The sequence below is a fragment of the Acanthaster planci genome, linkage group LG20, assembly GCF_054643075.1.
Source record: "Acanthaster planci isolate LZ-2023a linkage group LG20, COTS_SCS, whole genome shotgun sequence".
NCBI classification, from domain to species: domain Eukaryota; kingdom Metazoa; phylum Echinodermata; class Asteroidea; order Valvatida; family Acanthasteridae; genus Acanthaster; species Acanthaster planci.
In genome coordinates, this window is record NC_141796.1 from 4,472,002 (window position 1) to 4,493,386 (window position 21,385).

Sequence of the window (21,385 nt, forward strand, 5' to 3'; positions counted from 1 at the left end):
TAGAGATGAAATGATGACATACTGAGGGCGAAGTTTAGCCTAGTCATGCGTCAACATAACGTAGCAGCATATGCATGCTGCCCTGATCTACAGCTGCAGTCAGGTGAAGTAGAAGCCGCACAAACCATGGTCATTTTTTTAAGCACGTAAGGCGTAAACTGAATAGCTTAATCAAAAATGTATGGGGCTGATCGAGTAGCGCCTGACTTGGGTTGGTAACAAGTCATTTCTTGAAAGTCCAAGTCAAGTCACAGCTGGTATTTACAAGTCAAGTCACAAAAACAGCAACTCAAGTCCAAGTCACATGACTTGAGTAAGCAAGTCTGGCATCCACCTTCAGAACTAGGGGTTAAGTGTGTTGTAAGTGAAAGGTTTGAAGCTGGTGATTCAAGTGGGATGTAAACATGTACAGGTCCACATGTGGCATTCCAAGAATGTTGGAGACATGTTTGACAACCACTGAATGAAGGGACCATTCTGTTGGAGTGATTTGGCCTCTGGACAGGGCATCAGAGAATGAATTCTTCTTTTCTATTAGACAAGTGGCCAGATCAGAGATCTGCCAAGGAACACACCAACGAAGAAATTTCCAGATGGCAAGGAAAAAGGACAGAGAGTAGGTTCTGCCTTGATGGTTGATGTAAGACATCAACTGTAGAGTTGTCCGTTCAGATTAGGACTAGATTGTTTCAGATCCTGAAACTGAAAGACTGCAAAGCGTTGGCTACTGCGAGCAGTTCTAAATGATTGATTTGTAGTTGACTCTGTTCTGTGGACCAAGTGCCGGAAATAAATTGGTCTTCCATGTGAGCTCCCCAGCCCTGTTCCAAGGCATCTGTTGTGAAAATTAATTGACAAAAAGGGGTGGGGAATTATGACTCTGTGCAGCAGGTTATTCTGTGATAACCACCACTGAAGTTGATCTTGGATGAGCTGGTTGAACGGAATCCCTTTTGAGACTGGATCCAGGGAGTTATACAGCTGCAGGGGACACAACCGCATCCTGCACCAGGGAACTAAATCTATCAAGGCTGCCATGACACCAAGGAGTTGGAGCCATATCTTGGCTGGCAGGATTGAAGAAACTTGGACACAATTCCTATAGAGTTTGGCAACGATCCAAACTTGGAGTTGCTCTGCCCCTGGTCAAGTTGAGAACCACTCCAAGGTAGGTTAGATGTTAAGAAGGGGTCGGGGAGGACTTTTTTGTATTGATAAAGCCCAGTTCAAGTGTTATTTGGATTGTTTGTTGGAGTGCTTTGATTGTGTCCTGGACAGAAGGGCCAAAACTAAGCCAGTCGTCCAGAGTCATGAAGAGGTGGACCCGCAATACTACAACCACCTTGGTGATTCTGGTGAAGACCTCAGGGGCAGTGGAAAATCCAACTGTAGGCAACAAAACTGGTTTGCAGTTTCCTGATATATACACTGAGGGAACTTTTGATGATCTTAATGGATGGGAACATGAAGATAGACATCCTTCAGGTCAATCAAGGTTGCCTACCAACCTGTTGTTAAGACTGAAACTTGTTGTTAACAGCTGAAACTGTCTTCATCTGGAAGTGTTTCAGCTTGGTGTATTAGTTGAGCAATCACAGATTGAGAATGGAGTCACCACTTGGTGCCTCTGTGACTGGGTAGGTTGGTCAGACTGTTGGTTGACCTCACGGCATCAAATACCAGACCTTGCCATCCTGCATGCATAGGGGTGTTGGATTCTACTACTTGCATGTGTTCTCACAGGCTACCGAAGGCATGCAGGATTCCATAAGGTGCAGTGCAGGTCCTGATGAACTGTCCCCAGGGTATTTCCAACTAATGAACCTGGCAGAGTAGTCTCAGTCATTAGGATGGAAATATAATGCTTGTGTCACTGATTGGGCTTGGAGGGTCCGGGTGATTTACCCAGTGCATGGCTTGAGCTTACAGATCTGGATAAGTGTAACTGTGTAGAGCTACAGCACATGCCCAAAAAAAATGACGAGTCTTTGTGTTACACAGCTCTTTGTAGGAGACATGTCTTGTGCGAAGGGTGCGAGTTTTAGTGATTTTCCTTGCGCATGTGTGCTGATATGCAAATGTAGGTAAACAGAGGTGAGTTGTTTCTGTAATGGAATTGTAAGTCACATGGCACGTTGAACACACTGTAGTGTAAGGGATTATGACCAAACAATGAAAGTAATGACCAATGGAAATCACCAAGATGGAACACTTTTTTATCTTGAATCACCAAATAAACCACATACCTCAAATTCAGTTTTACAGTTTATTTTTTGTTGAAAAATACAAATTTTGGTTTTTCACACTGAGGAACTACTGGTGCAAAATTAAATGATTAAATCTACTTTAAGATAGCACTACTCTCAAATGTTAAGTGTAAATCACTTAGAATTTTGTTGCATTTGGGATGGTTCTAACAAATCACAATTTTGAAGAAAAAAATTTCTTCATTCACATGTATGGTATACTGAGGCATTCAGAAGAATTAAGCTCCTTTAAATCTGTATAATTTGTGTCAGCCATTCCTTACTATAGAGGTGTAATGGTGCTATGTAAAGTGTGGTGTTTAAATAAGTTGTTTATCAATACAGAAAGAGCACAGAGCTGCTTTTGTCCAGCTCAACAGTTGGTTTGTCTCTGATTGGTACATTTATTGTACAGGGTAATTTTAAAGACAGGTAAAGACTGCCCAAATGAACATGGTTATAAATGTGTCCATACAGGTAAACATACATGTATTTTGATTTAATCTTCTGACACTATGAATTTCCACTTGGTTAAAATGCAGTTTCTCGGTTAAAACTGGTGTATGAAGTGTGAGCACTCAAATAGTTTTTGTCAAGGCATCTCCACATATCAGCCCTTGGCTTCGGAAGCTGTCCCCATATTTGCCAATGACTTTGTTGATTCTTGTCTCCAATCTATTGACGTGTATAATATTAACTACATGTAAATTTAATTTATTCTGTTGTATTGTATTGGAATCTTTCGGCATTTTGGAAATAAATGTTGATTGATTGATGGAATGACACTGTTAGGTTTGGATTTGATATGGCATGGCATTGATAGCAAACAAAATGCATGCAATTACAAGAAAAGTTGAGAAAAACACACAGACAAAGGAAACTGGATAAGTTATACCCGCGCTAGCTCGGGAATGCACACGTGCACGTACATGTAGTCAATTTAAGATGGTCCCGCATCACATGATGGGGAGAATTCAAAATCAATAAACTGCTAGATATGGTATTTTAGCCACATTACAAAACTAAACTCTCACTACATTTGTGCTTATGTATATTCAGACCAACATTACGCATTCCATGCTGGGCCAATGAAGTCAAAGATCACAGTTGAAGACGCCCTTGATCAATGCCAACTCCAGGGGAAAATATATTCTGGGACCAGAGGCCCCATTCGCGCGTACGAGGTACTTTTTAATTCTTGTTATTGGCTGAGACGATAATGAAAAGGGTGTTCTAAGCATGGGGACAGGGGGATTCAGAGATTTCTAACCAGGGGTTCACTGTAGACTGTAGATCAAAAAGTGCAATGTGAGGTTGAATTTGAAGAAGGTAAGAATGAGTAATTCCTTGAATAATATTCCTCTATTATACTGAAGACTGGCCAATACAAGCCAGTTGAGGTGATCGCCACCCGCCGCAATATCGATTCATGTCTGTGTCTGCTCCTGTGGACCTTTTTATCCGCCCCAGCCTGGGCATGTGCAGAAGAGCTTGCCTTCAATATCACACGTCACATGACTGGCCCAGCAATGTAGAGTAGGGGATTCCTTTCTCTCTTTTTTTGCACTAGACACTGGGAATTTTGGTTGAGAAGTGACTCAAAAGCCTGTGATTACTACATGTACCAGGATGTAAAGTAGTGTCAATCTCTGTTTGGCAGAAGTCTACACTCGCTACTATTTTGTATCTAGCACAATCTACCTCCACAGCCATTGAACTCAAAGTCAACAGTTATACTTCAGGTGAGGAAAAAATGGTCATAACCCATAGTATTATTATAAAAAAAGGTAGGATCATATTTTCAACAATTCCAATAAAAGAACAGCAAAATCATACTAGTGGGCAGGTCTGATTACCTGTGGTGATATTCCTTTGTGTTCCTGTGGTTAAGAAAATGCTTTCCTTTTAGCTGGATTTTGATGCTTTCCTTGACAGTTCCTCTTCACTTTGTCAAAAATAAACCGGATGTCACAGTTTGATTTCATTTAAGAGATTTTTGTTTTATTATAGAAATGTGCCGTGTTTTGTTAACTTAAAATTGTGCTAAATTCCGGAACGTTGTGGTTCAATTGAACTGAATGGTTAAAGGTATTCACTGGCAGACGAAATGCCGAGGCCAGTGCCTGTGACTTTATATCAAGTAGTTAGTGAATGGTTGAAAAGTATGGACTGGACTCTGGTCAGTAGTCAATAGTCGAGTTCCAGTTTAGTTGGTAAGGTTTTAAGGAATTTGGGACAATGCATTGCGTTTCTGTATAAAAACCTTGGGAAGGGAGTCGGCTCGGCACTTGGTGACGAGATTGACTGCTGGCACTACATCGGGGCATTAGAGGCCTGTCTGACCCGTTCATCCTCCAGGTTGGACCGATGCGTTTGGTCGGGGATTGGGTTCATTTTCACAAATACTGCATCGTATTGGGGAGCTTGAGAGCACCAAGATGCCAGTGAGAATACCAGCAGTCTAGAAGTCTTGTCACCTTGTCGCCCACATCTTCAAACTTAACAGCCATGCCAGGTTACCTGATATAGCCTGTAAGTATTTTCTTTTGTATAAAAAACTGCAACAAAATTCTGTGAAGTGTTGTTAATCTATTATTGGAAAGAACGTTGTAGTTCACAGGTCCATGATGAAATAAATTATGTTTATTTGTTAAAGCAATTGTTTGATTAAAAGCTCGAACAAAACATCGTAATGTTTTAGGAGATCTTTATGAAATAAACACTGTGGTAAATTATTCAAGCGATAATCCAAAACGTTGGAAATGTAGGGAAAGTGATTGGTCAGAAATCGTTTGAAAGTAATTACTGAATTTAATCGAAATGGATTTTGTATTACAAATAGGGCTTTTGATCTTGGACTGGGGTCTTGGTTGATGGGTAGACATTCCCCCACTGATGTGCCGTGCCAAGATGACACCTAGCCCTGGGGATGATGGCAGGACCCACCTCAAACCGAGATCCGGACCAAAGACCACAAGTGCCCATCAGTATCTTTTAATTCTGATATGTTCTCCACGAGGTTTGCTTTGAATGTATTTAACCACTTCATGCGGGGGATTTTTTCAATGTTGATGATGCTAGGCTGGCATGACTATCATTTCTTCCATTTTCAAATCCTTCAAAAATTCATCATTTCACACCAAGTAATCTTTTGGCGCTACTCTAAGTTGACCTTCATTGACACCCGAGTATTTCAGCCACGCCAGCAGCCTTTTAAACAGAGCCCAGATTGTGCGGTGTTGTATAATTGTCTTTTGTTCATGAACCTGGCTTAGTGCACTGCTGACCTCTTTTCAATAGGGGCCAGATTAGCGTGCAGCGGTGCTGTGTGGCTCATCGCTGCGGTGGTGGTGGTGGTGGTGGTGGAGAGCTTTTGTCCCCGGTGGTAATCTGCTTGCTCTCAATGCCCCAAACCCTGGTATACGGTTTCAAAACAAGGCTGGATTATCACCACTTTTGAGAGTGAAAAATGTCGGCAATGCCCAGCAGCCTGGTCTTTTGTTTGGAGCACGGTCTTTTGTTACAGGGCCCTGTTTCCTTTGTCCGAATTCAGAGACCCCGGCCACCCATATAAACCATATGTCTCTGATCCTGGAGTAACCGGCAGGAAGTGGTTAAGATGAACTGTGTAATTAGTGGTATTTAAAGGGGGATTCATACATTAAATGTGTTGAACTATATTTCATCGTGTTTGGTCCTATATTTTCTCTGAGTCGTTCTTTTCAGATTTTTCGATCAAAGGTACCATTTCCAAGGCCTCTTAGGAGGACTTGTGACAGCGGACCCTAAACTACAACTGAAAGTGCTTTTCAGAGGGGGAACATTGTGCAGACCTACAAGTCCACACATTTTCTAACCCTACATTTGTGGATTTCTTTTGATCTGGGCTCCACACTAGGTAAGGCTAGCACACATTGGACAAGGCACATGTGGTCATTATGACTATATGTGCTGAATGTCATTTTTCCCATTAACTTATAATTCAAAATATTTTAATTTAATATAATAAAGTTTCAATCGTCACAAAGATTCTTGCCTTTGTTTTTTTTTAAATATTCAATTCTGAGTGTGATAGGACTTTCATTCTTTCTCAGTCAGATATCAATCTCCCCCCCCCAAAAAAAACGAATTTGAGTTGCGTTCAACTGGTGCTCTAGAACAGCGACTACTTGAGACAAAACCAGGTACTTTTCTACCTACTGTTTGGAGAATGCTCCTCTTTTGTTGTGCATATTTGTTAGGCGTCTGTATTCTGTATTCCTTCTAAGGCCAATCATCGAGTAACTAGTCTGCGTTTGTGTATGTCCAGGAGTGTGGCAATTCCCTCTTGCTTTTATTATGTAAATTAAAATGAATTGCACAGGCAGAAAGGATGGATCTGATTGGCTAATCCATTTCAGGCTAATAATTGGCTTTTCTTGAAAGTTACTTAGGTGTGGAAAACAATAGATCTATTGGTCACGGGATCTTTTTCGCAAGATATTTCTCTCCTGAGACAGTCTGGTCTGTCACAAGGAGGAAGGTACATGTACAGGTACTAGTATGAAGAGAGGGCAATTCCTACCAGTCTCAAGTTAGAGAAAATTTGCCTGCTACAGAGAGCTTTAAATGAGCACCAAAATAAAGGCCGAGCTACTGAGAGCTTGATTAATGTTGTCAATCATGAAAGATTGGCCCCAAAACCAGGATCATCAGAGACTTGTGTTATGAATGTATAATTTGGTTAAAAATAAATCATTTATGAAGTGAATTAAACAATTAAGATCAATATTATAATTCAGTGTAGAAAGGAATTATTTCATAATTAAGACTTGTGTTAGTGCGATAATTTGCATAAAGACTAAAGCAATATTCTGCATCAGGCATTCAGTATATGCGGTTATTTATAATCATTCAGTAATAGGGTTCCTCTGTGACAGACAGGTAAAGGGGAGCTGGATGGGTGAAGTGTGGAGGCCACACCTTGTGCAGGACGTTACCCCCTGGTCAGAATGCCATAGGCTGGGAGATGTCTTCTCTATCAAAGAAAAAATGCCGTACGGTGGACCCGAATGCCCACAGAATCCAAAAGTTACTACTGAAGGAGCATCAAACCCACTTTTGTCAAATTATTGTAACTAGTTTTTAGTTTTAGAACAGTGTACATATTTGTCTAAAGAAGGGTCCTTGAAAATGTAAATAGATGTATGTAGCTTCATAAATGTTAAATCAAAGTTGTGCTACTGAAAATCCAATTGTTTTACAATGTACTAGACTACTGAGGCTATATGACACCTACCTGTTTGGAGGATGCAGATTCCTTGTAAAGATTTCTCACCACCTTGTTTGCATTACCTTGTTGAATGTTAGGCTTTACCTGAAAAATCAGTGGGAACACAGTGGGAAAAATGCAGCTTTTATAATAATTAGTGCTCACAAAAGCATCTAGTGCTTCACATTTATCACGACTCACTGGGCAACAAGATCTACTTCTGCAACAACTTAAGATGAGCACAAATTTATCTTTAATCTCAAAGACACCTCTTGGTAGAGAAAGGCAGCTCCCCATGGCATGCAAACATCTTGGCACTGGTAACTGTGTGGGATTCAAGTCCACATCACAAGTGAATTGAATACCAGACACACAGTTCTCCATGCACCCCAGTTTTTGATTTCACTCCCACAGTGGTTTTGAGACTTAAAGAGTAAGCACATTCAAGACTATTACAATATAATCCTCCACCATTTCAGTAAAATGTCATAATGGTGACAAATGCTTTTATGCCAACATCAACAAGATACTCTATTTTTTCTGAACAATACTGCACAGTACACGAACATACTGTAAGTGTCATAAAAATAAATATGATATGCGTAAGTTAGTTCTCACTGTTTAATGCTTCCACTTTCTCTGCCACACAGCAATCTCTATAACAGCAGCACTCTGCTCAAGCTTACATCAACACTTTCAGAAACTTGAGAGCTTGCTTTCTTTCTTATATTTCAACAAGCACCATTAATGACACAAACATGAATATATTTTCAAAATTTGAAACATGTGTTACCATGTTGGGTCAAATATTTTGATTGAGTCTGTCTCTTTGTGTCCAATATTAATTAATATCTGTCATCAACTCATGTCAACAGAAAGTTATTTTAGCCACCACGCACAAACACTTTTAAATAGTGCTTTTGGTATTACACTGTAGTCTTACTTGTGTCCACTTATTCAACACAAACCCTTGCACATGCTGTTAATTTATTTATCATATCCGCACTGAGCTGAAGTGCACCCTCACTGGCAAAAGACAGACAGATGGTACTAAGTTTTCCGACCAGGTCCTAGGAGGTGTTCAGCGTGCATGCGAAGACAACACATTCTAGAATAAAATTGTTTAGCGTACTCAACATCCTCCGTGTTAAACGCGCATAAACTTGCACACCTACATGTATGCGATGGGTGAGTACCAAAGGACTGTCAATTTCATTTCAAAACATGCCCTCTTCTGTTCCTGCTCAGAGTGGATATGAATAACAGAAAACTGATTTGTAATTGGTTAGCTTGGGGCTCTTCTCTTAACTGGCTGGCTAGCTGTCTCTTCTCATGTTTCAAATTATTGGGACTTGCAAAGGGGCTGAACTATAACACTGATTGCACATCAGTGATGATGTGTCATCAGGCACTCTCACAGCACGTTCCCACTTGAATTGGGAAAAGGTGGATCTTGATCCAGCATTTTGGTGTGATTGTTATCTTACCGCAACGAAACGGCAAGTCGCGTTCCCACTAGTGCTTCATCTACCTTTTCGGACAGAAATGTCGAGCCCGAAAGGTCACTGAGTTCGGTATAGCGCATGTGCTAGCTTGCCGAGTACAATACTGTGGCAGTGTGGCGTGCTGGGGTGGCATGCCTGTGACCCTACGGTGTTTTGGGTGCGAAGTTCTACTGAAGTGACGACCTTGAATCGGGCCGAATGTTCAGCCTAGTACGTTGTCTGTTCAAACTTTGCTTCCGTTTTTGATACTCTGTCACATGCTGCGGGCTATACGCTAACACGCAATTAGTTTTTGATGGAAAGCAAGTGAAATTACACAAATGAAAAAGGTTAAAAACGGATGAATGCGCAATGAAAATTGTGAAAGGGCAAGGCACACATTGCGGCATGCATGCATTGCGTATGCAGGGTGACACATTTTGCTAGCCCGTAGTTCAGCAGTTGTTTATTGAGCATGCTATGCACATTAAAAATTTCACGAGCTACACGCCAAAAAACGTATTTCTTTGTTCATCAGACCGCAAACGTTCCACGCCACTCGTGCAATTGCAGGATCTGATCCACCTTTTGTGTTCCCATCTGATGGTGATCCGCCACTTGCAGGATCTGATCCACCAATTGGGGGATCTGATCCACCAATTGGGGGATCTGATCCACCAATTGGGGGATCAGTATCCTGCTCCAGAGGAGGATCAAGAAAGGTGGATCTGATCCTGATCCACCTTGTAACGGTTAGCGTTCCCACTACACACAATTGCCGGATCTGATCCACCAACTGGGGGATCTGATCCGGCAATTTGGCAAAAGGTGGATCAGATCCCCCAATTGGTGGATCAAGTGGTAACGGGCTGTATAAGCCTAAGCAAGACATACTCCATGTCCTTATCAAAACTAAAAAAGATCAAGTTACTTCAGTACAGCAAATGTGAGACTGAGTATGGGGCTTGCAAAATTGCTTACACAAACAGCAGGTTGTTGGCTGAAAGGCTTGTTGACCTTGCCATGGGCTATTTGTTGGCCCACAAGTTTACCCTCTGCTCCTCCTGTAGCAGTTGTGGTTGTTGTCGTGACTACTGGTGTCTTCTTTACTTGTGATGGTGGAGGTTTTCTCCAGTAACCCATCCTGAGGTTTTCAGTGAAGTCTTGAATAGCTTCTTGTAAGCTGTCCCACGAAGTAGCTCTGATATCTGCATTGTTGTATTGTCTACTCAACTTGGCAGCAGCACCAATGTCAGTCATCATTGTATTAATGGAGCTGGAATTCATTGGCCTAGGATCGAACCATATCATCTCCATCTTGAAGTTGCTCCTAATTCTTCAAGGAAATTAAAAATGATACATATTACAATTTGTTAAGTACTTTAAGAAAGCAGAAATATTATTACCAAGAAACCTGGTAATTGCACTGACAATATATAGTTGATTAAGAGGCCTCTGCCACAGTAATTAGCTGTTCCAGCAGTCAGGAACAGCTCTGTCTTTTTTCTTTTAAATTCATGGCAGTCTGACTTGTCTTTGTCCTAGTTACAATGAATCTTAAATTGTTATCCTATTGAGCAATTGTATTCCATGTTGGTACATTTGAATTCTAACTCCACTTTGGGCAATGCAAGCCACCCTTTTCTTCATGAGAGCTGGATCTGCCCATAAAGACAAAACTCTACAATGGGTTTGCATATTTACAACATGATACAAAGAAAACTGCTTAACTACAGACATTTTGAAAACTACTGACATTTCAGAAGATCATGTGCAGCCATCAGTTCAAGCCAATGATGTGTACTGCTTTCAAATTCCAGAGAGATCACAACACTTGTCCTTAACCACATCGCACCGAGGGCATTTATGAATGTTGATGATGATGGGACGGGATAATTTTCATTTTTTCTGTTTTCAAAATTCTTTGAAAATTTGTATCTTCATTTACTAGACACTTTACACCCACACGAAGGACAGTTTGGTTTCTGACAGACAATATCTATTGACCTGGAGTATTTCAGCCAGGCCTGCCACCTTGTAAAAAGAGCCCAGATTGTTCGGTGTTAAGTAATTTTCTTTTGTTCACGAAACTGACCTCTTTTCAATAGGGGCCAGATTAGCGTGCATTAGTGTGGCTCATCGCTGCAGTGGTGGAGCCATTTTGTCCCTGGTGGTAATCTGCTCCCGATGAATACTGTGGTATACTGTTTACAAAAATGCCGAATTATCTCCATTATTCATAGTGAAAAATTTTTGGTAATTCCCAGCAGCCTGGTCTTTTGTTACGAGTACAGTCTTTTGTTACAAGGCCCATTTTGGAGGCTCCAGCTACGCATGTATAAAGAACACGTGCCCAAAACCAGAATCCCTGGCGGCAAGTGATTAATATTTCATGAACATTCCTGCCATCACTATACAGCCTAGTTACATGTAGAAACAGACTGTGGGCAGGAGTCTTTGGCAAGTAAGACCTGGAGAGTGAATGAGATAGGGCCCACAATGAGTTCACATAATTGTCGTAAAGAAAGCAAGAATACCTTGGCTGCTGCAGGAATTCGGGGCACTCGGGATTGAGTTTAGAGATGTATTTGCTGATGGCATCATGTGGGCAATAGAAACGATTGCCGGTTGCATAGATCTTTAGTTCGTGTCCACCACTCAACCCTAAGACTGGAGAATTGATCTCATAGTATGGCAGACCTGACTCGGCAAGTTTGTTTATCACATCCTTTTTCTGAAGCAGATCAAGATCCAGAGACTGAAAATTGAACAAATGCACAAAGGTACATTAGGTACACATCACAACAATGGTGGTTTCTATGGGAATAAAGATTTCAAACAGAAAATTCAAAGAAAAACGGCATTTTGGGTGTTCCTCCAAAGGAGTTCCTCTAACAATTTCAATGATATAGAGCAAAACAAAGAAAAACAAACATATATTTAGTTTCCATGTTGAAAACGCATGTTAAGATCTGTGATGTCATCATTTTACATACAATTTAAGGATATCATTCTGAACCTGCACTTGCAGAAAAAATTCATCCATTTGATTGGTAACATCCTCTATATTTTGTTACTAAACTCCGTTCTTATTTCAAAATTATCAAATCCATTGAAGTGCAAAAAAAATTTTTAAGCATGACCTCTGGTAGGTTAGAGTCCTGCTATATCACACATATATTTAAGTACTGTATTTTGATGTTAATTACCTTTATCTTGCCTTCAGCTCTGCCAATGAAGGGCTGCATAAAAAGCCAGACTAATCGCAGCAGACCCAGAGGATTACTCAGACATACTAGGCCTGACTTGAGTAACTTGACAAGATCTCGTCTGCTGATCCCTAGCTGACCTGCCACCATCTTCTTGTTGGATGAGTTGTCTTGTGATTGAGCCGTAATGGAGTCTGTAAGTGCCTGGTTGGCTTTAGCAAATGTATGATCCCTGTGGATATCCACTCTCCGGCTGATAGGAGGCTCAGTGAGGAAGGTGCTCAATGCACAGCGCAGAGCTGCAAATATCATCACAATATATGTACATGTAGGCCACCACATGTAAGAAAAGTTGAGTATTATCAACACAAATGCCATTTCCATGACACATAACATAAATCTATCCAAGTCACATGCAACCTCAATTAAGTACATTTTTATTTGCCAAGTACCGTCTTGTGCCAGTCATTGTCTTAGGGTCATTCCCAATTAACAACATTTTCACAAGTGTACAAAGCATATGCTGGGGGTAGGGGTAAATACCCGCCGTACACTCTCAGAAATTCAAAAAATGTCGATTCGTTTCCAATTTGCGGCATTCCTGCTGTTAGTGCTGCAGCCCAACCAAAAATCATCAAACACGGCACTTTTGAACCAAACTGAACAGAACCTACTTGGTCAGTTCGGATGTTCAGCTTTAATACAGCATGGCATTAATAGTACCTGGAATGCATGCACGAAAACTTGATAAAAATGCAAACATAATGAAATATGGATAAAGAGTAATGCCACACTGGTGCTTGTCACATGTGCTGTTTCCACACACTGTAAAGGTACATGCACGTGTACAGTTAACTGATGATGGCCCCGCATCACACAGATCAGATGGATGGGCAGTTCCACGGTGTCGGACGTACATTTTGGACACTTCAACAATGTGTGTTATTATACTTATAATGCTGAAGCAGATTTTGATTTTGATAAAAGACATCGGCTAGTTGGTACATTCATTTAATAACAAAATTTCTCACTCAGAATTATTATCCTTGTAGAAACTGACTCCTAACACCATGGTGTCGGACGTACTCAGAGAAAGTTAATTTTTTTGAGTTTCCATTTTTGTATCACAAACTCTGTGAAATGCTAGGACCTGAAGAAGTAGTTTTTCTGTGTTAAGTTTTAGCAGACCCTTGTTAATAAACTTCAAGGCAAGACACATTTTTATCTTCTTGTGACTTTCAGATAAACGATTTATTATATTGGTGTCAGACGTACATTTTTTGGTGTCAGACGTACACGTCCAAACTGACTTTTCAGAATAGAAGGTCATCAGTTCAAACCCAAGTTTGTCTCATTTTTCTACCTTCATGAAGGCTTTAGTAAACTTTCCAAACCAAAAGAAAATGCCAAGCCATACAAAAATCATCAAAAGCAACTAGAAAGGAATTGGATGATGGGGCATTCAGTGAAACAGTGTGAAGGAAAATACTGTCTAGAAATATTTATGCAATTTTGCTCATTTAAACAAGTCATGTAATGTCAAACATTCAAACGAAAAAAAGTTTTCCACAGTTGACAATCATTTAGATAAATAAATCAAATTAAAAGACAATTGCATACATGTACCTGTAAGATCTTTTGGTTTTAGAACATGAAATTAAACATTTTTGTATGACAAATGCTACTTGTGTACTAAGCTGCAATTTTAAAGATTTCCAGTTCACACTTCACAGGTTATAGTTCACATGTAAAAGAAGAAAAAGAAGCTAAATGAGTAGATGTATATCCCCTTTTAGATGATTGCAAAAATCAAAGGAATGGGCTAGCAATTAGGCTGAGAGATTATCCTTTTCACTGAAATTGAAGACTGATGGCATAATGCTTTTAAAACTACAGTCTTACATTGTATGTTTCATGATTGTTACTGTACATGTATATGCCATGTAAAGCTTTAATTCCTCAAGCAACACAAAGTGAAACCAATTGATTTTACATGTACCTTGAACAAAGGTATAAAAAACCACACCTTTGTTTAGTCTGACAATACTTCTTTCTTGATGTGGATTACATGTACATGTATACAACACCTAGAACTTTACTTGTCTTCATCAAAGCTCACACTGACATGGCTTACTTTCTGAATACATGCAAAGCACATTTTTGTCCACATATGACACATGTGGAATGGCTTTGGGCCCTAATTATAACCTTATGAGGATGTGTATGTCCAAATAGTCAAATTTATGCAAATTAGTAAAAAACAAAAATGAAGCCTATTTGGTACTTTTACAAAATGTTGTCATTTTGGTGTCGGATGTACATGAGAAAAGCAAGTGTTATAAAATAACACATTACATAGAATTTCAAAAGGAAAATGGAAGTTCATTTCTGTCATTGTTTACTTATTGGGGCACTATTCAAACTGTAACAAAACAGAATTTGCTTGAAATCTGATTGGATCTTGTATCCTGTAAAGAAAGAAACTCCCATTTGAGCATGCTATTTTTTTGGTTTTCCCCATTTTGTTGAGTCAAGTGTAATGGTCCAAACACAACCACTTTTGGTTGGCAAAACACGGTCAGAAACTGTCTGGAAGCACCCCTGACAAAGCTTTCTATGGAATTGTAACTCCTAAACAAACTTCAAGATTCACCGTTTGTATTATACACGGAAGTGCATGTACTATGGCACGTTCATATTTTATCAAAGTACATCGTACAACAGTACCTTCATGTGTGTACATGTCTGAACCCGAAGTGAACTTAAGTTTGGCAAAAAAATTCCGAACTGAACCTTGGCACCTACTGGCAGCACTAGAGGTCTGTTTTGGGTCTGCCATACTGTGTGCGCCAGCATTGCATGCACCATGTGCTTTGCCTGCAGAACACAAAATGAATTGCATACGTGTCGCATTGAGATACTATGAAGCCGAAACCAGCTTCATAGTACCTCAACAGTACTTACCTCTGTAAAATTGTGCAGAAAAAATCAACATTGACTTTGTACACTTCAGGGAGAGCGGAGAGTAAAAAAAAGTACACTTTGTACACTTGTGAGAATGTTAATAATTGTGAATGGCCCCTTAACCACTTCCTGCTGGGGGGATTTATAAATGTTGATTCTGCTGGGCCGGAGTATTTTTAAATGTTTTCTGTTTTCAAAATTCTTAAAAAATTCATATCTTCATTTATTGGACACTTACATCCACATAAAGGACTCTCTGGTTCTATTCTTATCTGACAGACACATCTATTGATGCTGGAATATTTCATCCAGGCTTACCACCTTGTAAAAAGAGCCCAGATTGTGTGGCGTTACGTAATTTTCTTTTGTTCCAAAAACTGGCACAATAAAGGCCAGATTAGCATGCAGCGGTACTATGTGGCTCATCACTGTGGTGATGGAGCACTTTTGTCCCCAGTAGTAATCTGCTCGCACCGAATGCCCAAAACAGTGGTATACTGTTTCAAAAAAATGCTAGATTATCTCTGCTATTGAGAGTGAAAAAATGTTGGTAATGCAATCATACATATGAAGTCAAACCATGGTGGTTGTGTTTGTATTGCGCATGTCTCATGTGTATTAGACTCGCGTTGCAGCCGTTCATCAGTATATCAACAGTAAAAACACTGCAACTTGTGTGAATTTGTATGTGATGAATGGGGTGTGGGACAAAATCCTGGGTCAAAATTGTGGACAGGGAGATTTTTTTCAGGAAAATAAAGCCTGAATGTTACAGGAGCCTATTTTCACATGTGAAGTTTTTATGGTTGGTTGAGCATCATAAATGTCATGCATTGTGCATGGTTGTGAACCGTGGTTTGGCTTCATACGTGTGATTGCATATATACATGTAGCTCTAATTCCTAGCAGCCTGGTCATTTGTTACAAGTACGGTCTTTTGTTACAAGGTCCACTTCCCTTTGTCCGATCTTGGACAACTCGGCTGTGCATATCAAGAATACATTCCCGAAACCTGTTTCAGAATCTCCTTGCCTGAGCATTAAGTTACTTTGTTGCTACTGCTCACATCATTACATTTGTATGAAACTTTGCAATCATTGCCTTCTTGCATATTGCACTGGTGATTGGCACAGGTTGAGGGACGCTGCATGGTAAGTTCCATTTACAAAGTTCTAGATGGCATATGACCCAGTATTGGCATTTTCCATGTCTGTGTTGGGTGAATTTTATTTTACAGATACATGTACTTTTGAGAGTGATATTAATGTTTCCAAAACTTATTATTGTTGATCAGAGATTAACCCCTTCGTGCCAGGAATTTCTTCCTGAAAGCCGACTCCGAGAATTCCAGCCTCGCTTGGCCACGAAGGCCACCTGCCAAACTGCAAATTCTCGGTTTGTGGCCCTGCGTGCTCTGCACGCTTTGAATTACACAGTGAAAAGGCTGATTGTTCGGTGGCATGCGGCTCTACTCACCCTTCCACATTCCCGTTGCCTCTTTTTTTAAAGTGGGGACTATTGTGAAGCAGGTGATTATGATTCAAATTTGGTCTTTTTATTTCTGGGCTACACACAAAGGCCAATCACCATATATACAAGAGCCAGGGTCTGCCTTCTTTCACCATGTTTGCTCGAGCGTGGGCCGAGAATAATAGCTGAAAAGCGGGCTGAGGATCTCAATTTTTACGGCGGCTCTACCCGCGTCCCAGTGCGAAGGGGTTAAAGATGAAGAACCCCCGATATTAAATGAAGTGTTCTTGAGTCTATAGAAAGTAGACAAATCAAATTAAGTGTTCTTGGGACCATAGAAAGTGGATAGTAGAGGGTTCCTTATGAGTAAATTTGTGCTTTCAAACTTTGTCAGTTCTGCATATGCCCACTACTCATCTGTACATATTTTCATAAATTTTTTCTTGTATTTTACAGCCGTCCTTTGGGTGCCTCACACTACAATACATACTTAAGGTGTAGCAGTTTTGCATACTACATGTACCAGTATGTAGTACACTAAAACAGTACACTGTGTGTACTATTTTTCATAAAATCTGAGAATGAGAATAATATTCTGGAAAGTACAACTTGTGGGTTAATCTAAACTTACGCTAATTAGACACATATTTGATAAGATCAGTTATCGTGCATTGCTTCTAAACCATTAACATTATCGCTGAGTTGCTAAATTGCCATATCCTACAAACATTCTGATTATTTCTATCAATATGTGACATAACCTGTTGGTATCTTAGAGGATATATTAAACTCTGTGAACACGGTTGTAAAATGAACTCAAATTAATGGTAAAATGTAAATGCACAATATTTGCTTAAGCTTATCTAATAATTAATTTCGTTTCTTGAGTGTACCAGGCCTCAAATTTCCCAAAGGCCATGACAGCCATGGCCGTTGGTGCCCTCCCATTTGCCTGTGGTGTCCCCGAAAAGTGATCGTGTTTCACCACCAAGATGGCAGTGCCCTTTTTTCTCTTGGCCGTAGTGCCCTATACGTGCATATCAACTGCCCCTGTTCAGCCAGGTACATGGAAAGCGGCATACACATCGTTCCTTGATTGCTCACATTCGACCGGAACACCGTGCTGTGCCACCCAAATGCCTGGCATGCATGCATATGCATAGCATGTGTGTACGTGGGAATATCGTACGCTCAGCCCACCACACACCCGCGGCCCAGCCAGCTCCATGCACACTGCACGATCGCAAGGGCGGCACAGGCGACCCCCGCCGGCCTATCCAACAACCTAACGTAACAGCGCATGCCCAAGCTAAGTACACGTATGTTAATGTACCATGCAATAATGTTAATCTAGAACAAGTGCTCATTTAGAATTTTAGAATGGCTGCAGTCAAAACAGCCAGAAGCCTTTCAACACTCGGCTGCTGGTTCGGCACTTGTCACGAACTCGGACAAAGGAAACAGGGTCCTGTAACAAAAGACTGTACTCCGAACAAAAGACCAGGCTGTTGGGCATTACAGACATTTTTCACTCTCAAAAGTGGCGGTATTCCAGCCTTGTTTTGAAACTGTATACCAGGGTTTGGGGCATTGAGAGCTAGCGGATTACCATTGGGAACAAAAGCGCTCCACCACCGCAGTGGTGAGCCACACAGCACTGCTGCACGCTAATCTGGCCCCTATTGAAAAGAGGTCAACAGTGCACTGAGCCAGGTTCGTGAACAAAAGACAGTTGTATAACACCGCACAATCTGGGCTCTGTTTACAAGGCTGCAGGCCTGACTGAAATACTTGGGCGTCAATGAAGGTCACCTGTCAAATTAGAGTAGTGCCTAAAGATTACTTTATGCGGCTATAAATGACCGTTAAATGAAATGATGACTTTCTGAAGGGTTTTGAAAACGGAAAAAATGATAGTCATGCCAGCCCAGCATCATCAACATTGAAAAATGCCCTGGCATGAAGTGGTGACTGAGTTTCTTGAAACCTGCAAATGTCTGCTTTCAAACCAACTTATTTAAAGATATGTTTTAATAATATGAGCTTTGCAGTAAGACAAAAGTTTCAGTAGAATCATCGCCACCAAGATTGACGGTTTTCATGGATTAAAATGTGGATATTGGGATAAGAGATGTTCCTACTCAATTATCAAGGATGTAGGGGAAGACCTTACAAGATCGAACTTCCATGGTGGGGAAATGTTCGATGGGAAGAATTGGGTATGGAAAGAAGCTCTGAACAGACAACGGATCTTCATGGCCATCATAGCACAGGCCAAATTAGATTTCCCACAGGACTTTGATGACGATGCTTCCATAAACAAAATCAAAGACTGTATCGACTTGAAGTGCATGAAGGTCCCTGCCAGCTTACATGTAGAACAAAGTTTTTATCCTGAGGCTTTAACTCTTGATACATGTAGATGTTTTGTCTGAATACTGTGAATAAGATAAATTATTTTGTTTTGCTCATATCACAACTCAATTGCCCAATTTCATTGCTTCCATTGCAAAATAGTCTCCTAAGATATTCTTAAACTGCTTCGATCTTTTGAGATTTATTTTACTTGTGGGTTTGACAAAATGATTACAAGACAGAAGCATCATACAAATTCAAGGTAAAAGACTACTGTAACATGCAGACTAACCTTGGAGTGTATAAGTTGTATATACTTCTGGTTTTACTCTTGGTCCTTCTCTGTAGACCCTTTCAAGGAGTTCAGCCAGCTTTACGTCAGATAGATCCTCAAATTTGGCTGAAACATTGTGACTTTCACACCAATCTGTAATGTATCCAAATACAACATACAACATAACAGTATTTGAATGTAACATATATCATAATATACCTACTTATTTCCCCATCTATGAAAGTTTCCCTCACTGCAGATTGCTCAAAAAGAAGGAAAAAAGGACCTCAACAAGTGTTAAATTCAGTCGAAATTTGTAAATGCTTGTAAATAACGTTAGTATTTTGTACGAGGAGATTTAATCTTTGATTAATTTAAGAGGCTGCCATAGAAAAAATGGCAAGAAATGACTCGATCAATCATAAATTCTGCAGAGTTGTCTGACATTCGCTAACATTTAAATCACAGCAAGTAAGCTCTGTTTTTATTGACTCTTTGTAGCAACCTCATGGTGGTGCACTGTATTGTGAAACACCCATATTTTTGATAAGAATATTGAAACTGTATCCATTGCACGGTAGGCAGTGTAAGTGTCATTGCATTATTTCATTGTAAATTCTGTGTATTTGTACATGTTTGTCTTCAGGGACGTGCAAATCTTTTAATGACATGAATTTCCTTTTCAGGCCTTGCTCATGGGTCAGTCCTCACAGATGTGCACATGTTTCCAAATACTACATGCAAAGCTTACAAAAGACTTTATCAGAAACATTTTGAACAAGAATGACGTGTTAAACACAAATGTCCCATCAAGACCATGCCTAAAACCTACAACTTTAGTTTCAGATTGCAAACAAGATTTCTTGTTTTAGGCATTAATTGTTTGACCTTTACTGTAATACCGTTAGAGTTATCACCCAAGAAATTGACAAGCCAAATTTGAAATTTATACATGTAGATAAAATATTTCTCAAGTTATTATGCTAACAAGAATATTCTTGACACACACACTTGTACCATAGTTGTGGGGACAAATACCAGTACTTGTATTTTCAGTCATTCTTGGGTACTGAAAATGCCATGGGGACAAATTTTGTCCTAAATGTCCTAACAAAAGAAAACTGTCCCCTTATTGTACTTGTACATAGAGGCCTACCCCCCACACACACCCACATACTAACATAACTGGTATGGACATTCCTTTGTTTTTGCACTGCATTTTTGTAAAAGGTTTCCTTGACTGTTCCTCTTCCTTTTTACAGCAGATGACCTTAACCCCAAAATGCCTCTATACTTCCTATTCAGAAAAGGAAAACGTCCTGTGTACAGTCTACAGAATGTCTTCCCTTTCAACATTGTGCTGACATCTTTTGTTCACAAGTTCACACTACGGTAGATGTGTCACGTTAGTACACAAACACGCACAGAAAGACAAGATGGCAACAGTGTGCCCCTTTGAGTTTTTCGTGAGGACGAAAAATACAGCAGTCAGTGCGCAACATACTCGGTAATGAAGTACGCACCGATATTTTATTTGCAGCGTGTTCACGGTCTCAGACCGCTTGAAATTTTTTGAGATTTTGCGCGCGTTTGGTAGTAACCCTGGAAAAAAGGACAGGGAACCCGTCAGCAGGCAGTGATGGGCCAACATGGAGTGGTAAGTGAATGATCAAATTCTAAGCTGTATTTTGATATATAACTTTATAGTTGGAAATGCGTGAAAAGTGGTTAACTTACCAATAAGAATGTGGTTATAATCCTTGACATTTTCGGGAAGGGCTTTTCTTTTTTGGTGCTCCTGACTGTTTCGAGAAACTTACGAGAAAACAGTGATGTTTTTCTTGTGTGCGAAACAAAGTGCTTTCAATGACACCGAAATTGCTAATGCAAGTTGTTTTATGAAGTTTTAATTTGCTGTCAAACATTTTCAAAAACTCTGAATTTCGTACTTTTGCCATTCGGCGATGACGTCACGACAGTGCACTGGGTTTTTTCGCATCGGTCGCAAGGTCCCGCGCCGTGCGTTCTTCCAGTGTCGACAATAGGGGCTTTTGGCTGACTCGTGCACTTAAAATGCAGCTTGGCATGGTTGACAGCACAATCGAACATGATGTATACCATGCATGCATGCA

General features: G+C 40.2%; 1 protein-coding gene across 7 annotated transcripts in view; it reads right to left on the bottom strand.

Moving 5' to 3' along the window:
* Positions 1 to 21,385, bottom strand: part of LOC110986848 (histone-lysine N-methyltransferase SETDB1-like) — a 163,072-nt gene that overhangs the window by 64,729 nt on the left and 76,958 nt on the right. For all 7 annotated transcript variants that reach the window (XM_022249096.2, XM_022249097.2, XM_087130865.1 and 4 more), the window contains exons 14-18: positions 19,272 to 19,406; positions 12,191 to 12,489; positions 11,519 to 11,739; positions 9,963 to 10,317; positions 7,525 to 7,602 (exon numbers count right to left, since the gene is read on the bottom strand). In XM_022249096.2, coding sequence (XP_022104788.2) covers positions 7,525 to 7,602; positions 9,963 to 10,317; positions 11,519 to 11,739; positions 12,191 to 12,489; positions 19,272 to 19,406 — 1,088 coding nt within the window. The remainder of the gene's footprint in view (positions 1 to 7,524; positions 7,603 to 9,962; positions 10,318 to 11,518; positions 11,740 to 12,190; positions 12,490 to 19,271; positions 19,407 to 21,385) is intronic.